Below are 26,755 nucleotides of genomic sequence, written 5' to 3'. Positions count from 1 at the left end.
TTTTAGCATCATCAAAAATAGATTGAAATCATTTATGATGCGCGGTACGCGTTTGCAAAAAGTAAAATTAACAACTTCTTGTTTTAAATTTGAAAATTCTTTTGGATTTCTGAATCATATTTGACTGTGTTGTCTTTATCCTGTCTTTTGCATAAAGAAGAGAAGAAAAAAATAATATTGATCGATTATAAACGTTAAGGGAAAGTTAACTTTCTCATCCCTTTTTTAATTATAATTTTCGCTTTTTCACTTTTGTTTTGTTCTTTCGTGCTTTTTTCATATCTCTGATTAAGAAAGAGCAAGAACAAACGGCGGAAGAAAAATGTGTTTCAACTGCGAATTTTGTTTTCTTCATCGCGTTAAGGCTTTTGCGTCGAAAATTAACCATTCCCCGCAAAAGTGACGATCCCCCTGGCTCTTCGCTGCTGCTATGTTGCCCCTGGGGGCCCTTGTTGTGTATTGTTGAATTTGTTCGTCGCTCTAATCTTATATATATATATATATATATATATATATATATATATATATCTATTATCTAGGTGTTTCTCTCACACACACACACATACACATGTTATATGTTTACATATATATACATATATATATATATATATATATATATATATATGTATACATTGAGCATATGTGCATAACGAAATATGTCGTTGTGGCTTGTCAATCTGTCTTTTTTTCTCTTTATATAATAATGATTAGTATTTTGTTGTTGTTTTTTTGTGTTGTTCTTCATTACTTGTGTTCGTTGATTTCGTTTTCTATCGCTCGTCCCTCGCCCGACGGCTCGATGGCTTACGGAAAATTAGAAAATTTTGTGAAGTTTTCTTTTATTACCGAAACATTTAATCGTATTATTTATATAATATTATAAAAAATATAGGAAAAACAATATTTATATGAGATACACATTTTTTTATATATAAATTATAATATATCTAACGCAATTATCTATTCGAGAAAATGTTGAAAACACACGTTTAAGTTTTCTTAATAATTTAAGAAAAATAAGTTTGTAAATTTCTTTGTGTTTTTTATGTTCTCGATATTAAATTTATTTCTTTTATATTAATACTAATGCAATTTTATAGTACAATATAATTATATTGCTATTATATTCATAGATCTGATATAATTTGATAATTAAAGTATCAATTATTTTGTATTAATGAAATAGGAATAAACGTCGAGTCATTATTAATGCACATCAAGCGCATAGAATCGATTGTTAATCATTAAACTCGTAATATTTTCAGCAATTTTGGCAACCAGGCCTACAGCCTGGAACGTCCCAGGATGTCAAGCCGTTCCCTCAACCTGCCTACACCGGCAAACCGGCAACGGCAGTCTCGAGTGGTGATATAGTCCAGGCACAGCCTCCACCGCCATGGGAAGGACGCGCCATCGCGACTCACAAACTCAGGCTTGTCGAGTTCTCGGCATACATGGAGCAGCAAAGAGATCAGGAAATTGTGAGTAGTCATAGTTAATAATATAAGAGGGATAAGATCTATTAGTAGGAAAGATTTCGAAATAATTCAATTGTACTTTGACATAAAAATACAAACTGCAAGCGCTATATATGTATTTTCAACAAATTATTTTTTCAAGATTTATTAGCATCCGATAAAAAATATAAGAGTTAGAAATCGGGAGAACTTAATTCTAAATGATTAAATTAAAGACTAAAAGTAAAGGATGATTCTTTATATCACAAAAGTCATTTCTTTGATCAAAACTATAATATCAATAAAATATCTGCCGTTCAGTTTTTTAGATAGTTGATGACGATACAACCGAATTATAATAAACGTCTCACTCACACGATTAAATTTCTCTCTTTTTTTTTTCTAGTACCACAAACACCTATTCGTGCATATAGGAGGTTCCGCAACCTACGCGGATCCGCTATTAGAAGCGGTCGATGTTAAGCAGATATACGACAAATTCCCCGAGAAGAAGGGTGGTCTCAAAGAACTTTACGACAAAGGACCACAGGCAGCTTTCTTTCTCGTTAAGTTTTGGGCTGATCTCAATAGTAACATCCAAGACGAAGCTGGAGCATTTTATGGCGTCACGAGCCAGTGAGTAACATATATCTTTTCATCGTTTATATGACTCTAGTCCGACGTGATATTTGCATTATATTTTGTATTGCGATAGGTACGAGAGCAACGAGAACATGACGATAACGTGTTCGACGAAAGTGTGCTCGTTTGGAAAGCAGGTGGTCGAAAAGGTGGAAACGGAGTATGCCAGGTTTGAAAATGGCAGGTTCGTTTACCGTATTAGTCGTTCACCTATGTGCGAGTATATGATTAATTTCATCCATAAACTGAAGCACCTGCCAGAGAAGTACATGATGAATAGCGTTCTCGAGAACTTCACCATCCTCCAGGTGCGTTGATGACATTATCATCATGTTAATTCTTATAGTATATATTCTTTATATCTTTAAATTGATATTTAAAACCGTTTATACTAAGTCATCTTATGACGGTCTCTTTTAACCAATCATTTATTTATATATTTATTTATTCACTTTTTTTAAGTCCAATTGCGCGTGCTTCAAAATACACCCACGAATCTTATTAATTGATTTTACAATTCTTATAATTCTTTACGATTAAAATACAAAGAATATTATATTGGAATCAACAATTTTCGGATATTATAAATTTATTTGTAATATATATTCGATTTTGTATCAAATAAAATATGTTTTACAAAAAAAATCTGAGTTATAAGTAATTAAATTTACGTTATAAGAATTATAAAATAAATGGCAATGATATGTTTCTTATTTTCTATCTCTTATCTTCTTAGGTTGTCACGAACAGGGATACGCAGGAAACATTATTATGCACAGCATACGTGTTCGAAGTATCGACGTCTGAACACGGTGCTCAGCATCACATATACAGATTGGTCCAAGATTAGCCTGCTTGAACCTGCTCGCCATGCAGCCATCCACCCCCATCAGTGCCTACCATCACATAAAGATCATCCATAAGTATATATACACGTATACACACACACACACACACATACACACACACACACACACACACACACACACACACACACACACACACACACACAAAATAATACTATAAAGATATATATACACATCCCAATCGATTTTCTCTATTCTAAAATCATTGGAAGCAAGTATTTCTTTTATTCTAATTATTTATGCATTCTGTCTTTCACTCTCTTTCTCATTGTAACGCAGATGTAATGTAATATAATGAGAAAGCAGGGCAAGAGAGGAAATTTAACTTAAAGAAAAACAACTCATTTAGGAGAAAAAATTAAAACAAAAAAACTTAAAAGAGAAAAAATTAAAATAGAAAAACTTAGAATAGAAAAATTCGATTGTACGTTGCGCGCGCGATATATGGCGTGATTACATGGATATAACACAACATGCTTACACTTAAACAGAAATATTTTCGCGTCCATAGTTGGGTGAGTTTCTATGGAAAATATTCGATCGATGGTGTTAGAAAAGTTATTCTATAAACAAGTGTAAATATTGGACAACTAATGAATGTTATAAATAGAATATATATCCTCGATATACGATCTGAATGAATTAAAACATTGGTATGGTATAATTTTGTCTGCGCTCAGACATACTCTAATATAATACAAATTTTTTAATGATAAATATGTTAATTTTTTTGTAAATTTAAATATTATCCAATGAAAAATAAGTTTTGATCAAAAATCAAACAATATTTCAGTCGCTTACAAACTGGTTGTGAATGCTAAGGGACAAAGTTAAAGCTGAAAGATTTAATTAAAGATGAGGAACCTAAGTATTACATAATAAATATTTTAAATGCTACAAAAATTTCATTTTTATACTCCCTGGAATTTTTACGTGTTTTTGTGATGCTGCAAAATAAGATAGACAAAATATGTTGCGAACGTTTTCCTTGAAACTCCTTAAAGATGATCCTATACACATATACATATATATATATATATATATATATATATATATATATATATACACACATGCGTACAATAGAGTACTGGCCAGCCCGAGCTTGAGTTTGATTCAAAGTTTATACTTTTAATAACTTATTAAGTCTCTAAGTATTTGTGTGACATATTGTAAGAAGAGATTCTTGCAGATACATTAGAGACAATGTCTTTAAGATATATCACAATTATAAATTTTATAATAAAATAGATATAAAAAAATATCGCATATATATTTTATTCGTCGAGATTTTAATAAAAATACAATAAATTAAGTTAAAATCGACAATAAATTTTGGTATAAAACTATGTAAAGAGATATAAGCGATGCAACAAGAGCAAGAAAACGAAGAAACAGACTCTGATCTCGGAAAGGCATGGTACCCCAACATGATTTAGTATTATAGTTTTATTATTAAATTAGACGATAGAGAATCGTGAGACAAGACATCCACACACAGATATACATATATTATGTATAAGAATATATATGTTAAATATTAATGCAATGATTACGATTTACATTGTTATAAATGAACATGTATAAAGTTATCTAAGTGATTTCTAAGTTTTAAAGAAAGGATGTTTGACCGAGAGATATGCCATTATGACTTTTTAAGTACCATAAATTACACTACAATTATATTGTTTTTATCAGAATTAGATCAAAAACACACAAGAAAAACAGAACATCGTGCAACAACAATTATGTTTCTTTAAGTTCTATTGTAAAACTGTTTTTACAAGAATTAATATCATTGTGAAAATGTTTGCTGCAACAATCATTAACCTTTAATGATCGGTAGAAAAGAAGGATGATGATCATTTTTATATATTTTAAAAATTCAATCTTTTAAATGTATTTTAATGTGTAAACCCACCCATTCTGATTAGGCAGCAACACTTAGGTTAGAGGGATGTGTTTGTATTTCTTATAATCGCCTTACTTTGTATTTTAAGATCATTTTCTATAGTTCTTACTGATGAATGATTTTCCTTATTTAGTGTACTTCATTTGTTTTTATCTTTCTACTACACATTTACCAAGCGATATATCAGATTACATCGATTACAAATAAAAGAATAGGCCACCGTCATGGGACATAGCTATGTGATAAGGACTTAGATCTCTCTGAAACTGACCTTGGCATTTTTCACCAGGAGTGTATTGAAATCTATCTCGAAAAATGTAAAATAAGACACACACACATTTGACAATTGTTGTAATGGCATGAAACATTGATATTTGAATTACAATATATTGTTCGATTGTCTGATTTCAATACAACTCTGTAAATCTCTGTAAGTTAAAAGTATTTTATAAAGCATTGATAAGACAATGCCCCATACTGCAAAAATATTTCGTACTTAATAATATAATTTATGCGTTTCTCTCACATACATGGACCATAGAGAACTTATATACAGAGATTTTTCATGAATTCAGTGGCAATTGTTTAAACGAGTAGAGGACCATACCCTGCAGCTGACTTTATTATTTAATCGCATCTCTCATATAGATAATTATGTGTATAAATGCACAGAAAATTTTTACTTATTTTGTAATCCGATCTGTTGTGTGTTTCTGAAACAGAACTTGCCTATCGAGCAGTAAAATGTAAGCAAGGAAAGATTGTGTATATTTTAAGAAAATATTATTTACTGTATTCTTACTTTAATTAACTTTTATGGAACAAGTGGCAATGTATTTTGATCTCTTTTAGTCAGAAATATGTCGCTTTTTATTTGGGGTGAAAAGTGAATTTACTATATGGTTGACTGGAGTAGAAAGGAATTTATATTTAATTGATATGTGAATGTTTTTCTTTCTTTCTTTTTTTTTTTAACTGGCAGCTTTCACATATCTTTTACTTATTGTTACCGTTTTTTTTTTCTTTTTTTTATAAGCTTGGTGTTCATTTGAAAGTAACTCTCAGAAATAAAAAAAGATAAGAGTATAAAGAAATAAATAAGAGAATAACTCCCTCTTTTTTTTACTTTTTGACAATATATATATTCATTTGTATAATTCTCGAGAGTGATTCTTTATAATATTTTTATCAAATGAACACTAGTAGCCAGTAGTAATTCATCTCATATCGTTTTTTATTACTTATATTCTTTTGACAATATAAATTGTGATTTTTTGCAAAATCGTTTGCATATCAAACTGGAATTGTAACCACGATTATGCTTTATATGGATGTTCTTCTTTTTTGCAATATTTTGTTTTAATGTCTATTGAAAATAAAGTTTTTTATTTTACAATTTGTAATCATTTCGATAAATATAATATGTATAATATATGTAATGTTTTTACAATGTTACATATCTATAATGAACAAGACAGCGTCTCGTGGTTACATATCGAATTGTTTAATAATGTATTGTTATTTTCAAAATTGCGCAATATCTTTGGAAAATATTCCCAAAAATTTGGTCGTGTAGATTTTTATTTTGTAAAATTCAAAAAAGGAGTATGAAATTGGAAAAAAGGATTGGACTAATAATATTAGTGTCATCGACATTAATATTATTGACATTTAAACGTAATAATTTTAAAATAAGCGAATTACATTTATAAGAAAAGATTATGAAAATATATATTTATCTATGTCTTCTGTGAAGATAGAAAATAGTACTCTTTCAGTCTATATTGATGATATCGAAAATCGAGGCCCGACAAAAAGATACAAAATGCAGAAGTAGATTAAGAAAAAGAAGAAAATGAGATAACTCGCACTGTACACAATATATACGATACGATCGATTTATTGATTCAAATTTGTTAAATATCTTTGTATATATTTACACAAAGACCATGAAAAATTGTTCAAGTTCCAGCAGTTACATTTTTGTAATAAGTGCTATCGCAGAAGAGAAACTTTTGCTTGCAACTCAGTTATGAATCCAGTTTTACATTTCGAAATAACATTATGCAAAAGTCAATATTTTCATAGAGATCATGACTTCTACAGATTTCTTACAGATATTTTAATACAGGAAAATAGATTTTGATGTTTAACTTTTATTAACATATCTTTGTTCTGCATGTATATCCGAATCAGCGCTAAATGTTAAATCACGAAATGTTATATGTGCATATTATAAATTATATTTATATACAAAAATTAAGAAACAAAATAATTACTCAAATTGTATTTGATTTATCTATTTATATATGTTGTCAAGTAATTTTTTTTTTATTAAAAATGGGAAATTCATATTTCTTATTCTATGAAATATATTTTTTATAATTTTATTATAATCAAAAAGTTATATAAATGGATGAGTAAATATATATATTTATATATTTCTTATGCTATGAAATATATTTTTTATAATTTTATTATAATTAAAAAATTATATATATGGATGAGTAAATACATGTATCTAACAATTTATAATTAAAAATATTTTGTGTTTCTTAACATTTTTGTTGTTAAATATAATGAAAAAGCAATATAAAATCGTAATTATATTTTAAACTGCACATATTTCTCTTATTAAATTTATTTCTTTTATCTCTATAAAAGTATCAACTGCAACAAATACACAATTCAGTTAACTAATTCGGCAAATTAGAGGAATTGCAGCTTTTAAATTTGGAATTCTTCAATTTATTCATATCCTGGAACTGCCATATCAAAGAATTGAGCTTGATCGTAAAGATGAATAAAAAAATATTGATTGGAGGAAAAAAAGGAAATAAGATCTACCTGTATATTATCATAAATGAAACGAAATGAGGATCAAAGTAGTTGTTTTAACGAGTAAATGAAAATAAATAAAATGATATATCATTAAAATTAGAGGTTTAAAAGTATAATAGAACTCAGTATATATGTACAGTATTTGAAAAACATGTTTATAATTTGTATGGAGAAAATAAATGATTGATATAAAACACGGTATCGTATTTTTAATACATTTTTGCTGTTTATCGCCGCATTTTTCATATATATAATTTACGAATAAGATTTTTTTCTTCCTCTTTTTTCCTTCCTTCTCTTTCTTTTTGTCTCAAAATCAAATGTCTCATTATTAAATTAAATAATATAAATTTTTTTCATTATTTGCAATTATAGATAATAATTTATTAATATCCTATTAAATTATATATTTTGCGTACTTACGTATCTTTATTTCCAGAAACTTTTTAAATTTATTTCTATATATCTCTTCTAGACTCCGATCTCGCTTCCAATATATTTCGTTCCAACTTTACTATGATCATTTTAGGGTGCGTTCAGGTTCAGACATCCTATCCATTGGATGGAGTGAATGACATTTAATTGACCAATCGGGACAAAAAGATCTTTGCTTCTTCTTCTCTGATTGGTCATTCAAATCTACACTATTCTACTCACGGATAGAATTTTCCCTTTATATTAATCATGCGCGCAACATTTTTATTTTATGCGCGGGAAATAAAATAATAGCAAAGCAAAATGCAAAAGGGGAAGTGATTAAGAACAAAATGAACAACATAACCACCCCCTCCCCCCTCAGAGATTATATTGGATAAATATAAAAAAAGAAAAAGAATATATATGTACATATATATCTGAAACGAAAAATATTTCGCGAACAAAATTTTAGAGCCAAATGAATAACAAAATATGGAGTTTTAATTTTTGATGGGATAGACTTTAATAAAATTTTAATTTTGAATTTGATTAATCTGTGATAGAAAAAAATTGAAAGTTGAAATAAATAATGATTTTTATCTCGATATTTTTTTTTAGTTATATAAGAAAAAATTTTTAATTGATTAAAGAATTTGATTCAAAAATGACATCCGCTAATTGGACTATCTTCATAAAATTAAAAAATAATTAAATATATAATAATAATAAAATTATAAAAATTGTACGTGTTCTTCCATAGAACATATATATCATATATGTTCTTCTTTTGATTCGCAAAATGTTTTGTGCCAGCGATACCCATAGACATATAGAATGGACTGAGCGTTGCGATAGACAAACGCGCGCTCACTGTAGAAAAAGAGATACTATATGGGAGGCCTATTTTGTCTCTTCTCCTTGCATCTCATTGGTGATTTTGTCTTTCTCCATATAGAAAGTTACCAATGAGATGCTAGGAAAAAAGACAAACATAGGCCTGCCATATAGTACCTGTCTTTCTACAGCGGGTGCGTGTTTGTCTATCTCACAATGCTCAATCCAGTCTATATATCTATGTTTAAACTAAACACGTGGTTGCTTCTCGATAAAAGTTAAAGAAATAATGTCTGTAATTAAACAAATAATATCGAATTGGCAAATATTTGAGGAACGAGCAACCGCAGCGGTAAATACTTTTATCAATTTATTTGTAATATTCCCCACGTTATTCCGTTACAAATTTACGCAGATTAATTCAGATCACTGCGAGGTTATACAACTTATGTACATATTCAATATTGCAGGAAAAAGAGATAGTCCATTTAAAGCAACAAATCGAATGGTTGTATCAGAATATCATGAATAATACTTCGCAGATTGTTTCCGACGTAAGTAAGGAAGAGTTTGAAAGATTGCAACAAGAGAATATCAAGCTGAAGCATAGAATAGCAATACTTACAAGGGTAAGTTTTTACAGTTTCAAAATTCATTGCCAGTACTGGAAATCTATAGTTAACGTAATGTATATTATAAATATCCAGTATTCTCTCTCTCTCTCTCTTTCTCTGTCTGTCTCTGTCTGTCTCTGTCTGTCTGTCTTTCTGGTAGTGATTTCTGGAACACAGTCTCTGACAGTAGTTATCCAAACTTTATATGTCGTTATAATTGAGAAAATTTCTATTTAAAACTTTATTTCTAATATATATTCGTTTTTCTAATTATTTTTCCTAGACTATAGAATCAGAAAGAAATAAAGCATCAGCAATGTCTAACACATCTCAAAACAATGTAATCAGTATAAATAATACTCTTCGTGAAATCTTTCGGAAGGCTATCATTGCTGCTTATCCTGATGTATTAAATCCACCAATAATAGTGACTATCAGCAGTAATTCCAAATTTGGAGATTATCAGTGTAATAGTGCTATGCCTTTAGCACAACAATTGAGTAGTTTTGGTAAAAAAATTTCTTAATATTTTATTCAATAAAATGTATACAAATTATATTATACATATACATAGGATATATACATATTATAAACATAATTATTGCAGATAATAAAATACCTCCACGCAATGTGGCTAACAACATTATGTCCAAGCTGGAAGAATCTCCTCTTGTTGATAAATATGAAGTAACTCATACAGGATTTATAAATATATACTTAAAACGTAAATTTGGACAACTTACTTTAAGCAATTGGCTGGAAATCGGTGAAGTTCCTCCACCATATGTCAAAAAGAAAAGGGTAATTGTGGATTTTTCCAGTCCTAACATTGCCAAGGAAATGCATGTAGGACACTTAAGATCTACTATAATTGGAGATAGTATTTCAAATCTACTAGAATATTTAGGACACAATGTATTGAGACTCAATCACATAGGTGACTGGGGTACACAGTTTGGTATGTTAATAGCCCATCTTCAAGATAAGTTTCCCAATTATTCTACTGTTGCTCCTGCAATTCAAGATCTTCAGGTAACTATATAATCATATTTTTGAGCTTAATATTTTTAGCGATAATGTTACAATTATTTTAGAAACATGTATTGATCATTTATATATTTGCATATCTGTATACAGGCCTTTTATAAAAAATCTAAGATCAGATTTGACTCAGATGAAGAATTCAAGAAACGCGCATACGAATGTGTCGTTAAATTACAGGCTTTTGATCCCAATATAATAAAAGCATGGAAAATGATATGTGATGTATCTAGACAAGGTAAATAAAGTTCACATCAGTTGTATTCAATAATTTTGATTATGAAAGAAAACGATCATATTTTAAAATAATTATTCCTCTGTTTGATATAGAATTTGAGAAAGTGTATACTCGACTAGATATCAAATTAATAGAGAGAGGTGAATCATTTTATCAAAAACATATGGAATTAATAGTCAAAGAGCTAGAATCAAGAAATTTGTTAGAAGAAGATAACGGACGAAAGGTGATGTGGGGAGAGAAACATGGTGTTGGAATACCTTTAACTATAGTAAAATCTGATGGCGGTTTTACATATGATACATCAGACATAGCTGCTCTTAAACAACGTATTGAAGAGGAAATGGCAGATTGGGCAAGTATCATGTAAATGTGAAACATGTTACTATCTAGAATCTCAATAGATTACTCTATAACAAAATCTTCATAATTTTACAGTTGATATATGTGACAGATGCTGGCCAGTCTTTGCATTTTCAAATGTTAGAAAGTTGTGCTAAAAAGGCAGGTATCTTAAAGAGTTTCCATAGAATGAATCATGTTGGTTTCGGCGTAGTCTTAGGGGAAAATAAGAAGAAATTTAAAACACGGTCTGGTGATACTGTAAAACTTATCGAGCTATTAGATGAAGGTAATAAAACATTTTTAATTACAAATTTGATATCATTATTTTTTATTTTATTTTACTATTATGTTATTTTTCTTAGGTTTGAAGAGAACACTGCAAAAGTTGAAAGAGAAAGAACGCGATAAAGTATTATCGGAAGAAGAACTGAAAACGGCTCAAGAATCCGTAACATATGGCTGCATAAAATATGCCGATTTGTCACACAACAGAAATCATGAATATGTATTTTCATTTAACAAAATGTTAGAAGATAAAGGCAATACAGCTGTATATTTATTGTATGCTCTAACTCGAATTCGTTCTATTGCTAGAACAGCGAAAGTCACACAAGACGAATTGCGGAAACACGTACATGATACTCCAATCTCATTGGAGCACGAAAAAGAATGGAAACTAGCCAAAGTGTTGTTAAAGTTTCCTGATATAGTTCTTGATATTAGTGAACATATGTATTTGCATTCGTTATGCGAATTTTGTTATGAGATTTCATGCGCATTTACAGAATTTTATGATAAATGCTATTGTGTGATAAAGAATCAAGATGGAGAAATTATACACGTACATATGGGACGTCTTTTACTTACAGAAGCTACTGCAATTGTTTTAGAGAAATGCTTTGCTTTGTTAGGTTTAAAACCTGTTGCACGAATGTAAAAAGATGATAGCAAATACAATAAGTACTTTTACTTTTTGATTACATAAAGTGTAAAAGAGAAGTTATTTTTTTTTTTTTTTCCGGAGAATGAAAATGTACTTTTTATATTGAAATCTGTAATTATAATCTTAAAAGATTAATATTATATAGTTTTTTAAATTTTCTTTTATGTCATCATTTTTATTTTTCTTATGGAAGCTGCTATAATTGTTTTAGAAAAAATACTTTGCTGTTCTAAGTTCAAAATTTGTTGGTAACAAGGTAAAAGGATGAGAATATATACTACATGTGGTTAATTTAATTAGATAAAAAGCATAAAATAATTTTAAAATATTTTTCAAAGAATGAATATATATATATATATATATATAAAACCGGTAACTTTTTCAAATTTAATATAAAGTTTATAATATTATTAATTAAGAAAGAATTTTAATGTATTAGAACTTTTATTTTCTTTTATATATATTGTATGATACTTCTACATATTAGTTTTATTTCTTGTATACTGGTATATTTAGCAAAAGTTTAGTAAATTAATCGGAGTTTTAGTTTTTATATCCTATGTTTAATATTTATTTCAAATGTTTATAAGGAACAGATGTGTAAAACAACTGTCTATGAACATCTATATTTCAAGGAAAATTATATATAATAAATCATTCTTCAAATGTCTGTATCTTTGTATCGGCAATAGAAATATATTACATCATCACATAATTGCAGTTATTTCATCATACTTCATATATACTGAAAGAAAAAGAGAGATTCATATATGAGCTTTTGTATGCCGTGCAACAGCGCCATCACATTCATTTTTAGGAATTGAAATCCATATCCATTTTTCGATACTGTCGGTCAAATCTTTATTTGTTTCATATCCATGCTATATCCATAAATTATAGATCAAGAATACAATCGTTTATGGATTTATACGCATATGCAATAAAATAAATGTTTTTTAATACAAAGAATGCGATATTATTCAAATAAATTTCAATTCAATATAAATTCAAAAATTAAATAAAATATTTCTTTCCTTATCTAATTATAAGTAGAAATTAATGTAAGAGAGATATACTGTAGTTATATTTTTTATATTAATATTTTTAAATAAAATGAAAGTGAAAAAGACAATAATAGAGAAAAGAGAGCTTTAATCGTTTTTTAATTTAATATCGTATAAATACATATCTAAATCTTCTGAGAAAAGTATTATTTTCGAATTCCCGATCTTTTAAAAAGTCTTTCTAAAGTTTGCTCTGAAAATAAGGCAATTTTTGGGAATTTTTTTAAAGAAAAGTATAAAACATATTAATTTTAAACTTTGCATATTTATTAAATAACATTTCAAGTATATTATTAAATTTGTTTTAAACAAAAATATTTGTTTGTTTCAGAGTTATAGTAGTCCAACCAGAGTACCTAAAAGAAAATTGTTGTTCGTGGCAAACATGATTCCAGTCATTATAGTCCTCTGAAATAAAAAGACCAAAAAGATTCTTAATCTGTATGAGTGACTGTTGCGTTAACTAAAATTAAAAAATATTGAAAAACAAAAAAATAGCAGCATCCAAAAAAAAATTTCATTTTTTACTAAAAAATTGATTAGTTTTGTAAGTTGCAAAATTCGAATTTAGTTCACACGAATTTAGTTACACTCATACAGATTAAGAACCTTTTTGTTTTTTTTGTTTTTTTGTTTTATTTCAGATGATTATAACGGCTGGAATCAATTCTTTGCTAATATGGAAAAATTTTTGATTAGCTACTGCAGGAGCCAAAATGTTTGTTTCGTTTAAAATATGACAAATGTCTAATTTATAATTAAAATAAAATATGCGCCTTAAATAAAATTGCTATTTGTATGTTAATTAGTATTGATCTTGAGAGCCTATACTCACAGTTTAATAATTATAAAGAATTAACATTTATGAAAAAATTTACACGATCGATTTACAAAACCAAAAGTCTCTCGAATGCAGCATTCATAATAAAATTTATATTTTTCTGGAAGGAGAAAAGATCTATAGATAGCTGTAGGTAAGAGGCATTAACAGATTAGTGATTCGACGGAAAATCTTTAAGTCGTCGGCTTGCTTTCAGTCGTTAATAAATATGTTAAAGAATAAAGGACCCAAATGAGATCCTCGAAGAACCTTCGAGAAAACCGCTATATTCCTAGAAAAAAAATTTCTGAATTTTACAATTTTTGAATTTTTATTTGTTATAAAGATTGAAAGCCATTTCAAGAAAGTTCCACCTATACCAAAGGCATGAAGCTTATTAAGCTTAGTATCATTTAATTAATCATATGACTATTAAATGGTTTTTTTTTTTAAATCATATCATTACCATATTATTATCATACCATCACCATTTTTTAAAATCATGTAATTACCATTATATTTACACACACATTGGAAAGCTATCTCGGAAATAAAAGTTTTAAAAGAAAAATATTTAAGTTAAAAAGTATGTATAGAGACTTGCGATCCTTCTTGCATTCTCTTCTAACTTGTCAAGAAATCGCGAGATACAACGCTTTCTAATAAACCTCGCATTTCATTTACAGTCAAGGCACGCATCTCTCGGAACGATAACATAATATTATAGTCCCTTTCAAGAATCTGTTTTATCTCCATATAAGCCAGTGAATCGATACCTAACTTTTCGAAGTTGTCATCGGGAGTTATCGAACAGACATTTTCAATACCAAGGATATTGCGAATGATTTGGTCGAAGTCAACTTTGTCGCTGTTATTAACGGATTTCTCGGCTATCACCGTAGATAATAGTACCGGGTACGGTTGTTGAAGAAAAATGTCCATGGTTGCAAAACAGCTGATTATATGTTGCTTTAAAATAGCGGTTGCATAGATGTTTCTATTCTTTGTATCTGTAAAAATAATAGTATCATATAATATATAATATCGACGATTATTGTCGACTCTGACGATTTGCGAGGACATTTTATACAATATTTAAACGCTTTCTAATTTGTTATACATTTTTTTAATAACATAATATTACTTCGTAATTATTTTAAACAAAACTTTTTAAACAACATTTATTTTAAACTTATAGTTAATGTGCAAGTATTTTTTAACGCTGTTCCTGTTAATAAAATTATATTAAAATAATATAATATAAAATAGATTTCTTCTTTAAAAGATCGTGCAAGATAATTACAATGATACTTTTTATAAGACAAAATAAAAGCATTTTTTAATAAAATTCTTAAAATCAAAAAGGACAATAAAATTCGAAAAACGATTGAGCATCATTGAATTTCATGGAAAGAGTAAAGACGTGAATCTCACCCTCATATAAGCCGACATCTTTGATAGTACCCCATTGAATAGCAAGACCGGGCAAACCAGCGGCACGTCTCTGCTCCATCATTCTTTCCATAGCTGAATTCGCAAGACAGTAATTGGATTGACCCGGGTTACCATGGCCAGACGATATAGACGAAAACATAACAAAGTGATCCAATGACGGACAGGACTTTCTCGACGTCGTATCCAGATTTCTTGTACCGTTGATTTTTGGCAAGGTTACTATTTCGAAGTCGGCTACTTGCAGCCTCTCAAAGAAACCGTCACGTAACACAGCGGCCAAATTAAATATACCGCCTACCGGAGCCAGTCGATTGCTTTCGTCGATCAAACGTTCGGCACCCGATAACGTCGTGATATCTGCTGTAGAGATAATGATTTTGATTCCGCTCTCACGCCAATGTCGCACGCGGAATGCCTGGTAACCGGTGCGTATGCCGGTACGAGACACGAGAATGATGAATCTTGCACCGCGGGCGATCATCCAATTAACCAATTCTAGGCCGAATCCACCGAGACCGCCGATCAGCACGTATGATTTCTCCGGATTCATATAGGTACGCGGTATGGCCGACACCGTCTTTAGCATCGGCAACACATTCTTCTGCTGCTCCTCGTCTCGAATTTTCAATAATATCTTGCCGATGTGTTTCCCCGTCGTCATAAATTTGAATCCCTCTTCGAGATATTCCTTCCGAAATACCTTTGTCGGTAACGGACGCACCACGCCGTTCTCCATTCCTTCCGTAACAAATCTAATCGTTTCTCGCTTGTCCGCGCAATCCTCAAACAGTGTTTCTAACTGTATACCATGGAAAGCGATGTTCTTTAAAAATATCGACATATCTATAAGGTTACCATTTAATATGTTGTATTTTCCGATTTCGAGGAATCGACCATTAATCGCGAGGCATTGTATGCTGGCATGCAATTTCTCTTCTGCGAGCGAATTTAGCACCACGTCGACTCCACGTCCCTGGGTCTCGTTAAGAATCAATTGTTCGAAACTCGTATCTCGGGAATTACCGATGTGCTTGTCGGTCAATTGCGGAAATGTTTTCTTGAGGTACAGCCGCTTCTCTAGCGTGCTAACGGTAGTAAAGACTGTGCAGCCGGCATGCAGCGCGATGGCGATTGCCGCTTGACCGACACCGCTCGCACCGGAGTGAATCAACACGCTTTCGCTCGCTTTCAATTGTCCTCGCACGAATAAAGCATAGTAACTGGTCGCGTAAACGACCGGTATTGTTGCTGCCTGTTCCAATGTCCATTTGTCGGGTACTTTCCAGAGAAAATCGGTATCGGGTAGCACGGTGGTGGCCAATCCCATTGTCTTAACTATACCCATCACTCTATTGCCGTTTGCGTCTCTTCCGGAGAATTCGAGTCCTAATAAATACTTCTCCAACCCTGATAATGAGACGGTGTTTGTTGATAGTTTACCGGTCGCTAGCATAACATCCCTATTGTTAACACAAAATTTATTTATCAATTGTATTTATCAATATGATAATATGTTATGTCCATATTATTAATTGAATGAGAGACGAATAATGCTCTTATCAAAATTTACTTGAAATTTAACGACGCGTAGTACACACTGCAGAGTGTATTTATATTTTTCGTCTGACAATACGCTAATGGGCTTTGAATCCACTTCAAGCTACTTAAATCTCCCGTCTTCAGTGTATTTACATAAGCGTGCTCCACTTGCACGTCATTGTGGCAATCTAATTGCAAATACCGATAGCTGCCCCATTGACCTCCTCTTAACACATTAGCCGATAGTTCTTTATCCAATTGCTTCATATAAAACTCTGCGGATAAATCGAATTTGGGAGCGTCACTATCTTGAATGAAGACGTAACGTACGTTTGTAGTTTCGTGCCGGATGGAGTTTATAAATCCAATCAGACCTGCAAATTAAAAGTAAAGATAATTGATAAAACATAATATGCTAAATAAACATTCCAACGAAATTAAAAAAAAAAATCGAATCGATATTTTCTAAACAGATATTTTTAAAAATTGAAAAAGAGAAAAATGAGTTTTTTAATTATAGTCTACGGCCCTATGATATTCCTGTGCCGCAATTATGCCGTTTGTTGCGGTAGAAAAAAGGTTATTTTCAAAACGACGTGCGAATATTTCTAACAATTACGAGTGTGTTACTGATAGCTTCGTTTTTTTTTAATTGCTTCATGTGCATTACCATGTGTTCTATAATTAAAGTTTCTGGTATTTTATAAAGAGTATTTCTTCGTAAGTGCTAGTTGTGTGTCGCGCGAGTTTGATAGTTCGAGATCAATTCACGTAACAATATTATATAAAGAATTATTATATATTGTTAAAAAAAAAGAGAAAAAATTTTTTTGATCTTTTTTGTTTTGTGCTTTAAAAAAATACATTGTTTTGTTCCTCAAAATTACGTATTTTTGATATTCTGCAGCTCGATAAAAAGATTTTTTTTTTTTTTTTTTTTTTTTTTTTTTTTTTTTTTTTTTATGTAAATTAAGTTTCACAAAGTACAACATTTTGTCTATAAATTTCTTTTTTTTAAATTTTTTTACAATTCTTTTTTTGCCAAACTATACGATTTTCAAACTGGACCTGTATTTTTTAGAAATGAGAAAATAAAAAAATTTTGTTTATATTATTGATAGCATAGTTAAAATTCGAAAACATTAAGCTTCAAAATGATTTTTTTATCTACAATGATTTCTCGCCAAGTTTTAGACCCGTTCTGCAATAAATCGTAAGTCGTTAGTCGTAAGCAAATTGATCAACAATAGTTGATTATTCCAAGAATATTCTCAAAATAATCGACTGGGGATTGATCAATTTATTTACCACTAACGACATACGACTTATTAGAGCGGGCCTTAGCGATTTGAAAATAACCCAATTTTTAACGTATGAAAAGTGTTCCTTTTTTTTTTAGTATATATACTTATGTATAAAAGCGAGTCTGTATATAATTTTTTCTTTAAAGTTGTACCAAGTGACTCTTCGTCTTGGGATACAAAAAGCACTTCCTGACTCTTGCTGTCTAAGTTTCTTAGCACTGTTTTTGCATTTTCCAACCATGAGAAATTTTTTTCTGTGATATATACGACGATCAGTTCTCTTGCTTTCCTTCGCTTTTTTAACAAGAGATAAATCTTTCCCAAGGAGTCGATTTGCTTTCCAGCTAACGTCAGATTTGCTTCCTTTAGTACATTCTTTAAATTAAGTGGTATAGTAGTTTCCTCCAAAAGAATAAAGCAATTGAATCTTAAGTTAGCAGCCAGATTTCTTAGAATAGTGCAAGATTGTCCAGACAGTACGTTCGCCGCTATGAAAAGATGGACATTCTGAGCTGGGGTTGCATCGTTCGCTTCCAGCATCGTAACTTTAACCTTCACGTTCATTTGATTAAAACGAGTCGTGTAATCATTGATGGAACTGACGTCTTCCTGTAGATTAATCTAAAACAATAGAAACAATAAGTTCATATGCATTTAGAATCGATCACGCAAAAAAATTTACGATCAAATAGAACTTGCTCAAAGAATTTTGTATTAAGGGATTTTCATCTGCAAATTACGGAATCTTTAATCGAAATTATTTCTATTTACTTTCTGAAGTGACACAATGTGCATTAAAAATATGTGATAAGTATTTACGGTAAATAAAGGCTCATCATGCATAATATCTAGTATAAATGGCCTCAAAAGGCTACTAGAGGCTTGATTGTTCGCAATTTCAACGGCATTAATTTTAAATGTCGTTAAGTTCTCGCACATAATTTGTAACAGTACAGTGAGTGCGTGGATCTTCCCTCTCGTCTGGTTTTCCAGATCTAGGTTGTACGAATTTTCGTAAGGCACGAATGTGTAACGTTTGTACTTGGGTTTAGTTTGAATCTGCTGTCGCTGAGATGCGGTAGTTTTTATACCTTTGATTAGAATACCGCCGGATTTAATAATATCAGCGTTCTTGTTTTGATATACTGGTAACCCGCCATTTTTTGGTAACTTGTCGACTAATTGTTTGTGAAGAACGGGGTCAATCGCGACATATCGAATCTTTGATCCATACACTAATTTTCGGTCGTTGGCTATAAGATTAAGCTGAAACATATTATCTATATACGAGGACCATTCGTTGAACCAAAATAACTCGCCTGTAGTGCAAAAACTATCGATGGATTTTATTCCTTTAAAAAAACCGCTGAATTCGTATCCGCGCATTCTCAGTTCTTTATAAACATCTTCGGTGCTCAACGGTAATAAAAGCTCTTTGTCGGTAGGCGGTATCGGTAGCAAAGGCAGATTCAGCTCATCTTTCTCACTGGGTTCGGCAGCGCGTATGTTTCCGCTGAAGATCACTGTATCGAGTTCACGGACCACAAAATCACCTGTTTCTTCGAAGATTTTTATCGATAATTTGACCGTTTTCTTTTCCGGCAGGAAGGTAATGCGCTGGAACCACATGTTCTCAAAGATTATCGGAAGTCCCTCAAAATAAATGTTGCGTAATTTCGCGAAGGTTTTCCAAACCATGAGCGCGAGATGGGGGCCTGAAAGAACAACTCGACCGTCGATTTTGTGTCCCGCTAAATATGCATCCGTTTCTCTCGATAGATTTATTTCCACAATATGCTCTCTCGACCATCCCTCTGACTTGTACTTGTAAACAGGTATTTCCCATTTATTAGAGTGATCCCATTTGATTAGAGGTCCGATCATTGGTGTTCCGCGACCAACGGGAAAACTAACTACTGTATCCGACAGATACAATTTAAGGATATCTGGTTGCGCGCCGGCCATGTACATCTTTCCCACATTAGACAATAAAAAGATTAGATTGTTTGAATGATTCTGCTTTTGAAGGCTGACATTGATCACCGTCGATGGTAGCGATCTGCGTAAAATCGCCTGCAACAGACAATGCGGCGCGATTTCGATAGTTATCGCATTATCCGGAATGTGCGCGATTGCCTCTTTGAAGAGCACGGGTGACAACATATTATTTACAAAATACTCTGATGAGCTGAATTGTGCAAGTGAGCTATTCCACGCGGTTTTAGGTATTGAACTGGAAATCCATTTGCTAGATCTTCGTTTCGGTTTTGGTATAATTATGTCGAGCAAGGCGCGCAGCTTGGACTCAGCCGGGGCAAGGTATTTACTATGAAAGGCGATGTCGGAACATTTGACCGTTTTGGCAAAGATATTCTTACTCTTCAGCACTTCTACGAATTTCTGTAGAGATTCGGACGGGCCGGAAATAGTGACCGAATCCGCGGAATTGTGACAAGCTAAACTAATATCGGACGGACATATTTTTTTGGCTTCTTCCCAGTTCAAACCGACTGCTGCCATATTGCCTGGTTCCAAGTCAGAGTCTACGATCGATTTGCCTCTGTAATAGGCTGCTAAAATAGTTTGTTCTAGCGTAAACGCTCCGTCAGCATAGGAACAACTCAGTTCGCCGATGGAATGTCCAACTATACCATCTGGTTTTATACCTATGGATGTCAGCATATCGATAAGAGCGATCTGGATGGCTACAATCGACACGAAAGCATTTGTTACGATGTCGTATGTCTCGTTGGTGCTATTCATTATAATATTCATTAGATCGATATCGTGACTTTTCAATATGTCCGCGCATCGACGTAGACTTCGATGGCATGTTTCAATACCGAGCAGTTCGCGGCCCATGCCCGACCATTGAGTGCCCATGCCGGAAAATACAAACCAAATAGGGCGTTTTTCATCATAATTCTCTTGGGCTATTTCGCGCGTACCGTCATGAGCAAGTATTTCGTAGCCGCGAATGTTATGTCCCGATATGTTATCACTGTGTATCGCGCGTAATAGAGACAAAAACTCGTTATCTTGTCGATGCTCGTTTGCCTTGTCTAGCAATACATGCACAGCTTCTTTTGTGCGGCCCGATACGACGACCAATTTTGGCAGTGATTCAATAGTACTCGTCATGGATGATATGTTTGCTTTCGGATTGCTTTCCAAAATGACGTGCGAATTCGTTCCGCCGAAACCGAACGAATTGATGCCAACGAGACCGCCGTTCCATGGCGTAGCTTTGTCGATCACATGAATACGTCCCTCGGTTAGCGCTGGGATGCTCGGATTTGGAACAGTAAAGTGCAGATTTGCGGGGATTATACCGGTTTCCATCGCAATCAACACCTTAGCGATCGAGCACAGTCCGCTAGCGGGTTCCGCATGTCCCATATTTGACTTGACCGAGCCAATCAACAGCGGTGTCTTTCTGTCTTTGCAGAACAGTCTATCGATGGCATCTACTTCTTGAGAATCACCAGCTTGAGTACCGGTACCATGCGCCTCTACATAAACCACATTTCTGGGATCGATTCCCACTTTATTATATAACTCGCGCAACATCAAGTACTGAATGTCATTGTTTGGGTACATAATACCTTCTGGTTTGTAACCGTCCGTATTTGTTGCCGTGTTTATCACCTTGGCGTATATTCTGCGTGCATCCATTGTTTTCTGCAGATATATCGCGATCACTGCTTCAGATCTCGTATAACCGTTAGCCGTGATGTCAAATGTCTTACACTTGCCGTCTTTGGACAGCATATTTAATTGATGAAAATGAATGGTATTCGATGGATCGAGTATTATATTTAATCCGCCGACGATAGCAGAGTCGCATTCGCCGGTGCGTATCGAGACGACTGCTTGATGCATAGCAGTCAAGGACGAGGAGCAAGCTGTATCTATTGCGTAACTGGGTCCAATAAAATCAAATGCATAAGAGATTCTGTTGGCGAACATTGATTTGAAACATCCGAGCACTCTGTATTCTGCAAACAGGCAATAAGTATTCTATATAATTTACTCAATCCGAAAAGATATGATACATATATGTGGCTAAAGTTTAAAGCGTTTTTGGAGTAAAAATTTATAATTTGTTAATAATAAGTAGATTTGCAGATATATATATTAAGTAAATCTAATTTTTAAACTGTGTATATTTGTGAAAAAATAATATTTTAATCAATTATATCTCTTTTCCAATAAAATCTTATATCTTTATCTAAATCTCTTTATATTTTTATGTCTTGTTTCATAAAGAAATCATAATTCTAACATATCAAGTATTTCTTATATTTGTAAAATATTGAATATATTTATATTTAAAAAGTAATTTGACTATTTTTAACAATTTTTTTGTGACTGTAATATTACTTTATTAGGCGGAAATTATAATGATAAAATTATGAAATATAGAAACCGTTTGATTCTGTTTTCCAAAAATGATTTGCATCCGAAAAAGATACACCGACAAACACGCCAGTACGTGATTTTCTTAAGTTTGATGGATTGATGCCAGCGTCAATTATTGCCTCGTATGTCACTTCTAACATAAGACGAAGCTGCGGATCCATGGCGTGTGTCTGTTTAGGATGCACTCTGAAGAAAGAGGCGTCAAAATTACTAAGATTTTTTATTTTGCCGAATCTAGGCAGATCCTCGTAGATGCCCGTTGACCAACGGCGATCATTCTCGGTTACCATATCTGTTCCTTTCATTAAATTCTCTTTAAACTCTTCAATGTTCGAGGATTCAGGCAGACGACCTAGAAAAATATCAATGCATCATATTCCTGTAACGAATTAATTGGTTGTATCGTGGCTGCTGAAGACCAGTATAATTACCTGAAATACCTGTTATGACAATGTCATCTTCAAAATGAGCAGCCATTTTGATTTTAAATAATTGGCTTCTATTTTTATTTTTCGGACTAATACTTTTTTTATCTGTAAAGACAAAATCAACTAATGCTAAAATTATAATATGATTTATTATTAGATATACGGGGTATCCGACGTCAATCGCACCACCCATCGTGTGCAAGAGTAGGTAAAACCGAAGAGAAAAGTTTTTTACTATTTTGCAATTTGGACGCTAACTTTTTGAGGAAACATTTTTCTTATGTTTATAGACCTATGTTATTAGAAATTTTTTGTTCAGAATTAAATTTTTCTTATAAAATCTTAAAGTCTGGCCGGAACGTTCATGTATATATGTATGTATGTATGTATATATAGGATGTTAAAAAATTAGACCGGCAAACTTTGAAGGAAAACAGAGGATCGGTAGAGTAAAACCGAGCACCCATTTGAAAACATATAAAACACCGTGCAATTATAAAATCTAGATTTATTTTAATCAAAATATTATATATCTTTTTTTTATTTTCTTAATATTAATTTTAATTTTAATTTTTAATCTAACTTGATTTTGATTTTTTTCAGTCTATGTTTTACGTAAATGGGTCTTCTCGTATGGCATGTTAAATAAAATAAATAAATAAATAAAATACAATACAAGGATATATTCTATTGACAAAAATCACAAATAAAGATATCCTTTTGTTCTATATTGCTGCAGGACTTTCTTATTTAATTTTTTAACTTTAGGGGCTTCAAAAAGTTTTTTTTTGGTGGTTTTTTTCTGAGTAATAGTTTTCGTTACATACATTTAGTTATATTATTTATTTATTTATTTATTTACTTATATACATACCTTTTTCTATTCGTCTCTTTTTCTCCCTCTTTCTCTTCTCTATCTTCTCTCTCTCTCTCTCTCTCTCTCTCTCTCTCTCTCTCTCTCTATCTATCTATCTATCTATCTATCTATCTCTATCTCTCCTTTTTCTTTTGCCTATTCTTCGTCTTCTTTAATTTATTTTCTTAACTTATCTAATTTATTAATTTTATTTTCTTTAATTTTATTTTTTTTATAAATTATCAAATAAACTGTCAGAATTTAGAGTTGAGTTAGAGTGAGAGTTAGACAATCGCAAACGATAAAGTAAACCAAGTCGCAATCAATCAACACGGAAGAGAAGAAGGCAAGAAGGCGATAATGCAAATAATATGCCTTTTTAGAAAGGGATTAGGACTCTATTAAAGGAAATTGAATAAAATCGTACACATCAAAGCATTAAATATATACTGTTCTTGATGCGTGATTGTATACTCTTTATATATTCTCTATTTTACCCTTTCTCTAGATACATACATGAAATAATTATGCCATTTTAACTGTTTATTTAAATATGTACATTTATTATATCTATCTTTAGTCTCGTGATAATTTGCACTATCTCCGCCTGTCCGTTGTAACGGATTTGTAAGTAGTTAGCTTTTTTCAATTATAATTCAAAAACTAAGCTTTGGACAAAATTTTATAAAAGGAAAAGTCATCTCAGGGTTTGCTGAAGAATATGATATTTCAAGGACATCAGGTTGTTTCGGATCACCCGTATACTCTAGTATGAATGGATATGGAATGAGTGTAAAATGGAGGAGGCTGCGTTTGTTTATATTCCGATTGTCAACCGCTTCGTTCGATTAATTTCGCAATTAGTTTTTATTATGAAGAAATGATAATTCCAAAATAAGGAAAGAGCATTGAGCGTTTGTTGAGAAACGTCCTATATATGTATTGGCATTTACGTAATTTGATGACGGGAACATCAAACATTATAAACACAAAGATAAAATTCAGTTAAAAATAAATAAAACATCGTCAAGGAGGGTATTCTGATAATATTGATTGAACGGTCACATATGATAATAATGATAATCGCTTTACAGTATTGTATGTTCTAAATATATCATTTTAAGCGAACACATTACATTATTTTTGCAAGCTAGAAAATTGAGCATTGCACATTTCTCCGTGAAAGAAGCCATTTTCTGTCAATTTTTTCCGATATATTATTATTGACACAATTTGAAAACTTATTATTCAAATAAAGCTTGAGGAATGCTTATGTGTTCTCTGTTTTTCAAATTCATTATAAACTATACATTTAGAAAGAACGACTCAGTTTTATCACCGATCAACGATGAGAAAACGGCAACGATTTATTTATCCTTGTATCTATATAAAATTTTATTTATTTATTTATCTATAATTTCAGATAATTACACATACACGTATCGCAGTTGCGTGAAAACACCGAATAGCTTTATCTGAATCATGATCGTATATAAATTCCAAAAAATAAAAAAATGTTAATTAAAAAAACTTGGCGCTGCTAAACTAAACAATATGCTAAAATTAATGTATTCTTTAATACATTTATATTACAATTATTGATGTAACTAAATTAAATATAATTTTATAACTTAAATTTAGATCTAAATTAAACTTGTTATTTGTTGGTTTTAATATATACTTTGAAAGTTAATAGTAATTAATAGTAAAGTAAACTATTAAGTTAGTATGTACTTTGAACGTTTCTAGAATATATGCAATATATTTTGACGATATTCTCAAAACATTCTCGAAATCTAAATATGCTATATGGGACTTGTATTGCGCATAGTGGCTCTAAAGGTGTCATTCAAATGAGATATTGAACAGCTGGGGATTGATTGTGTATCTTAAAATGATGTGAAGTTCCTTACAAAAGTAAGGAAATTCACTAGAATATCTACGATTTCATTGATCGAAATCTAGTAAATCTGTTCACTTTTGTAATTTTCACTTTGTCTTAAGATACACAATCGACTTCCTAAACTCTATTCGCGGCAAGATCTTTTCAACAATATATAATATATACCCATTTACGATTAATTTCGTACATCTCCCTTGTGAGAATGGCCAAAATCAATGTTCAGGTATACTTAATATACGAATGTAGCATAGGAATATACATATACATATCAAACGTATGATTCTTCAATCCATCATATTTGTTTTTACCATTTTAACTATAGCTGATTATATGGGAGATCACGTTTATTCGCATACATATGCAGTGCAGGCATGCTGCGCATAATTTAAATATAAATGAAAGATATTAATTACTCGCTTTAATTACCCGGAACAAATAATTTATAACGTCGGATAACGAAGCGAGCAAATGATCGTTATTTCCATATAACATTGGGCATTCTATGAATATACATTTTACTTCCATGTTATGGAAATAATATCCTGTATAGTGAATGTTTATACATTGCGCATACATAATATGTACATACTTTGCTGTATAATATGTATATTCATTGATGTATTTTATATGTACATACAGTTTGTGTACGTACATTAACATCTTATTAATAATTGATAGTGCCATTGATGTTACTAAAGCGCACTTTATGCAGAATAAGCATTAGCAACGCTCCAGTTTTTTTTTTGTTTTTTTTTTCCTTTTGGTAGGCTTCTGCCGCGATCTTGATGTTACTTCATTTTCAGAGACTACTTTATGT

The 26,755-nt window shown here is 31.4% G+C and overlaps 3 protein-coding genes across 8 annotated transcripts in view; 2 read left to right on the top strand and 1 right to left on the bottom strand.

Annotated features, from left to right (window-relative positions):
• The window catches only part of Scalloped (TEA domain transcription factor 1 homolog scalloped), a 151,017-nt gene extending 147,906 nt beyond the window's left edge, over positions 1-3,111 (top strand). For all 6 annotated transcript variants that reach the window (XM_070297375.1, XM_070297390.1, XM_070297349.1 and 3 more), the window contains 4 exons: positions 1,266-1,481; positions 1,864-2,093; positions 2,173-2,407; positions 2,836-3,111. In XM_070297375.1, the coding sequence (XP_070153476.1) occupies positions 1,266-1,481; positions 1,864-2,093; positions 2,173-2,407; positions 2,836-2,949 (795 nt within the window). In that variant the 3' untranslated portion in view covers positions 2,950-3,111. The remainder of the gene's footprint in view (positions 1-1,265; positions 1,482-1,863; positions 2,094-2,172; positions 2,408-2,835) is intronic.
• A 6,067-nt stretch (positions 3,112-9,178) lies between these two features.
• On the top strand, positions 9,179-13,058 carry Argrs (arginine--tRNA ligase-like protein). The gene is made up of 8 exons (XM_070305293.1): positions 9,179-9,318; positions 9,437-9,595; positions 9,864-10,089; positions 10,188-10,612; positions 10,718-10,859; positions 10,952-11,214; positions 11,298-11,490; positions 11,567-13,058. Exons 1-8 carry the CDS (start codon positions 9,256-9,258, stop codon positions 12,139-12,141), a joined length of 2,046 nt encoding a protein of 681 aa, XP_070161394.1. The 5' UTR covers positions 9,179-9,255; the 3' UTR covers positions 12,142-13,058.
• Positions 13,059-13,473: 415 nt separating this feature from the next.
• On the bottom strand, positions 13,474-24,155 carry LOC138933990 (fatty acid synthase-like). Its single transcript, XM_070297340.1, has 8 exons — positions 24,054-24,155; positions 23,183-23,284; positions 22,759-23,103; positions 19,149-22,327; positions 18,482-18,950; positions 17,057-17,399; positions 15,466-16,946; positions 13,474-15,041 (listed from the first exon to the last, which is right to left on the bottom strand). Exons 2-8 carry the CDS (start codon positions 23,226-23,228, stop codon positions 14,656-14,658), a joined length of 6,249 nt encoding a protein of 2,082 aa, XP_070153441.1. The 5' UTR covers positions 23,229-23,284; positions 24,054-24,155; the 3' UTR covers positions 13,474-14,655.
• Positions 24,156-26,755: the final 2,600 nt, after the last annotated feature.

This window comes from Polyergus mexicanus, unplaced genomic scaffold (genome assembly GCF_030449975.1).
Source record: "Polyergus mexicanus isolate NDT 795.1 unplaced genomic scaffold, iyPolMexi1.0 SCAF_1, whole genome shotgun sequence".
Lineage (NCBI taxonomy): Eukaryota > Metazoa > Arthropoda > Insecta > Hymenoptera > Formicidae > Polyergus > Polyergus mexicanus.
Note: the sequence above shows the minus strand (reverse complement) of the source record. Positions and strands in the feature narration are given on the sequence as shown.

Excerpts from the sequence above, each read along its gene's own strand:
- Argrs (XM_070305293.1), top strand. The coding sequence starts at position 9,256 with ATGTCTGTAATTAAACAAATAATATCGAATTGGCAAATATTTGAGGAA. Across the intron at positions 9,319-9,436 it reads AGGAACGAGCAACCGCAGCG|GAAAAAGAGATAGTCCATTT; the intron begins GTAAATACTTTT and ends TCAATATTGCAG. Across the intron at positions 11,215-11,297 it reads AAGAGGAAATGGCAGATTGG|TTGATATATGTGACAGATGC; the intron begins GCAAGTATCATG and ends ATAATTTTACAG.
- LOC138933990 (XM_070297340.1), bottom strand. The coding sequence starts at position 23,228 with ATGGCTGCTCATTTTGAAGATGACATTGTCATAACAGGTATTTCAG. Across the intron at positions 17,400-18,481 it reads CCAAGACGAAGAGTCACTTG|GTCTGATTGGATTTATAAAC; the intron begins GTACAACTTTAA and ends TTTAATTTGCAG. Across the intron at positions 15,042-15,465 it reads AGATGTCGGCTTATATGAGG|ATACAAAGAATAGAAACATC; the intron begins GTGAGATTCACG and ends TTATTTTTACAG.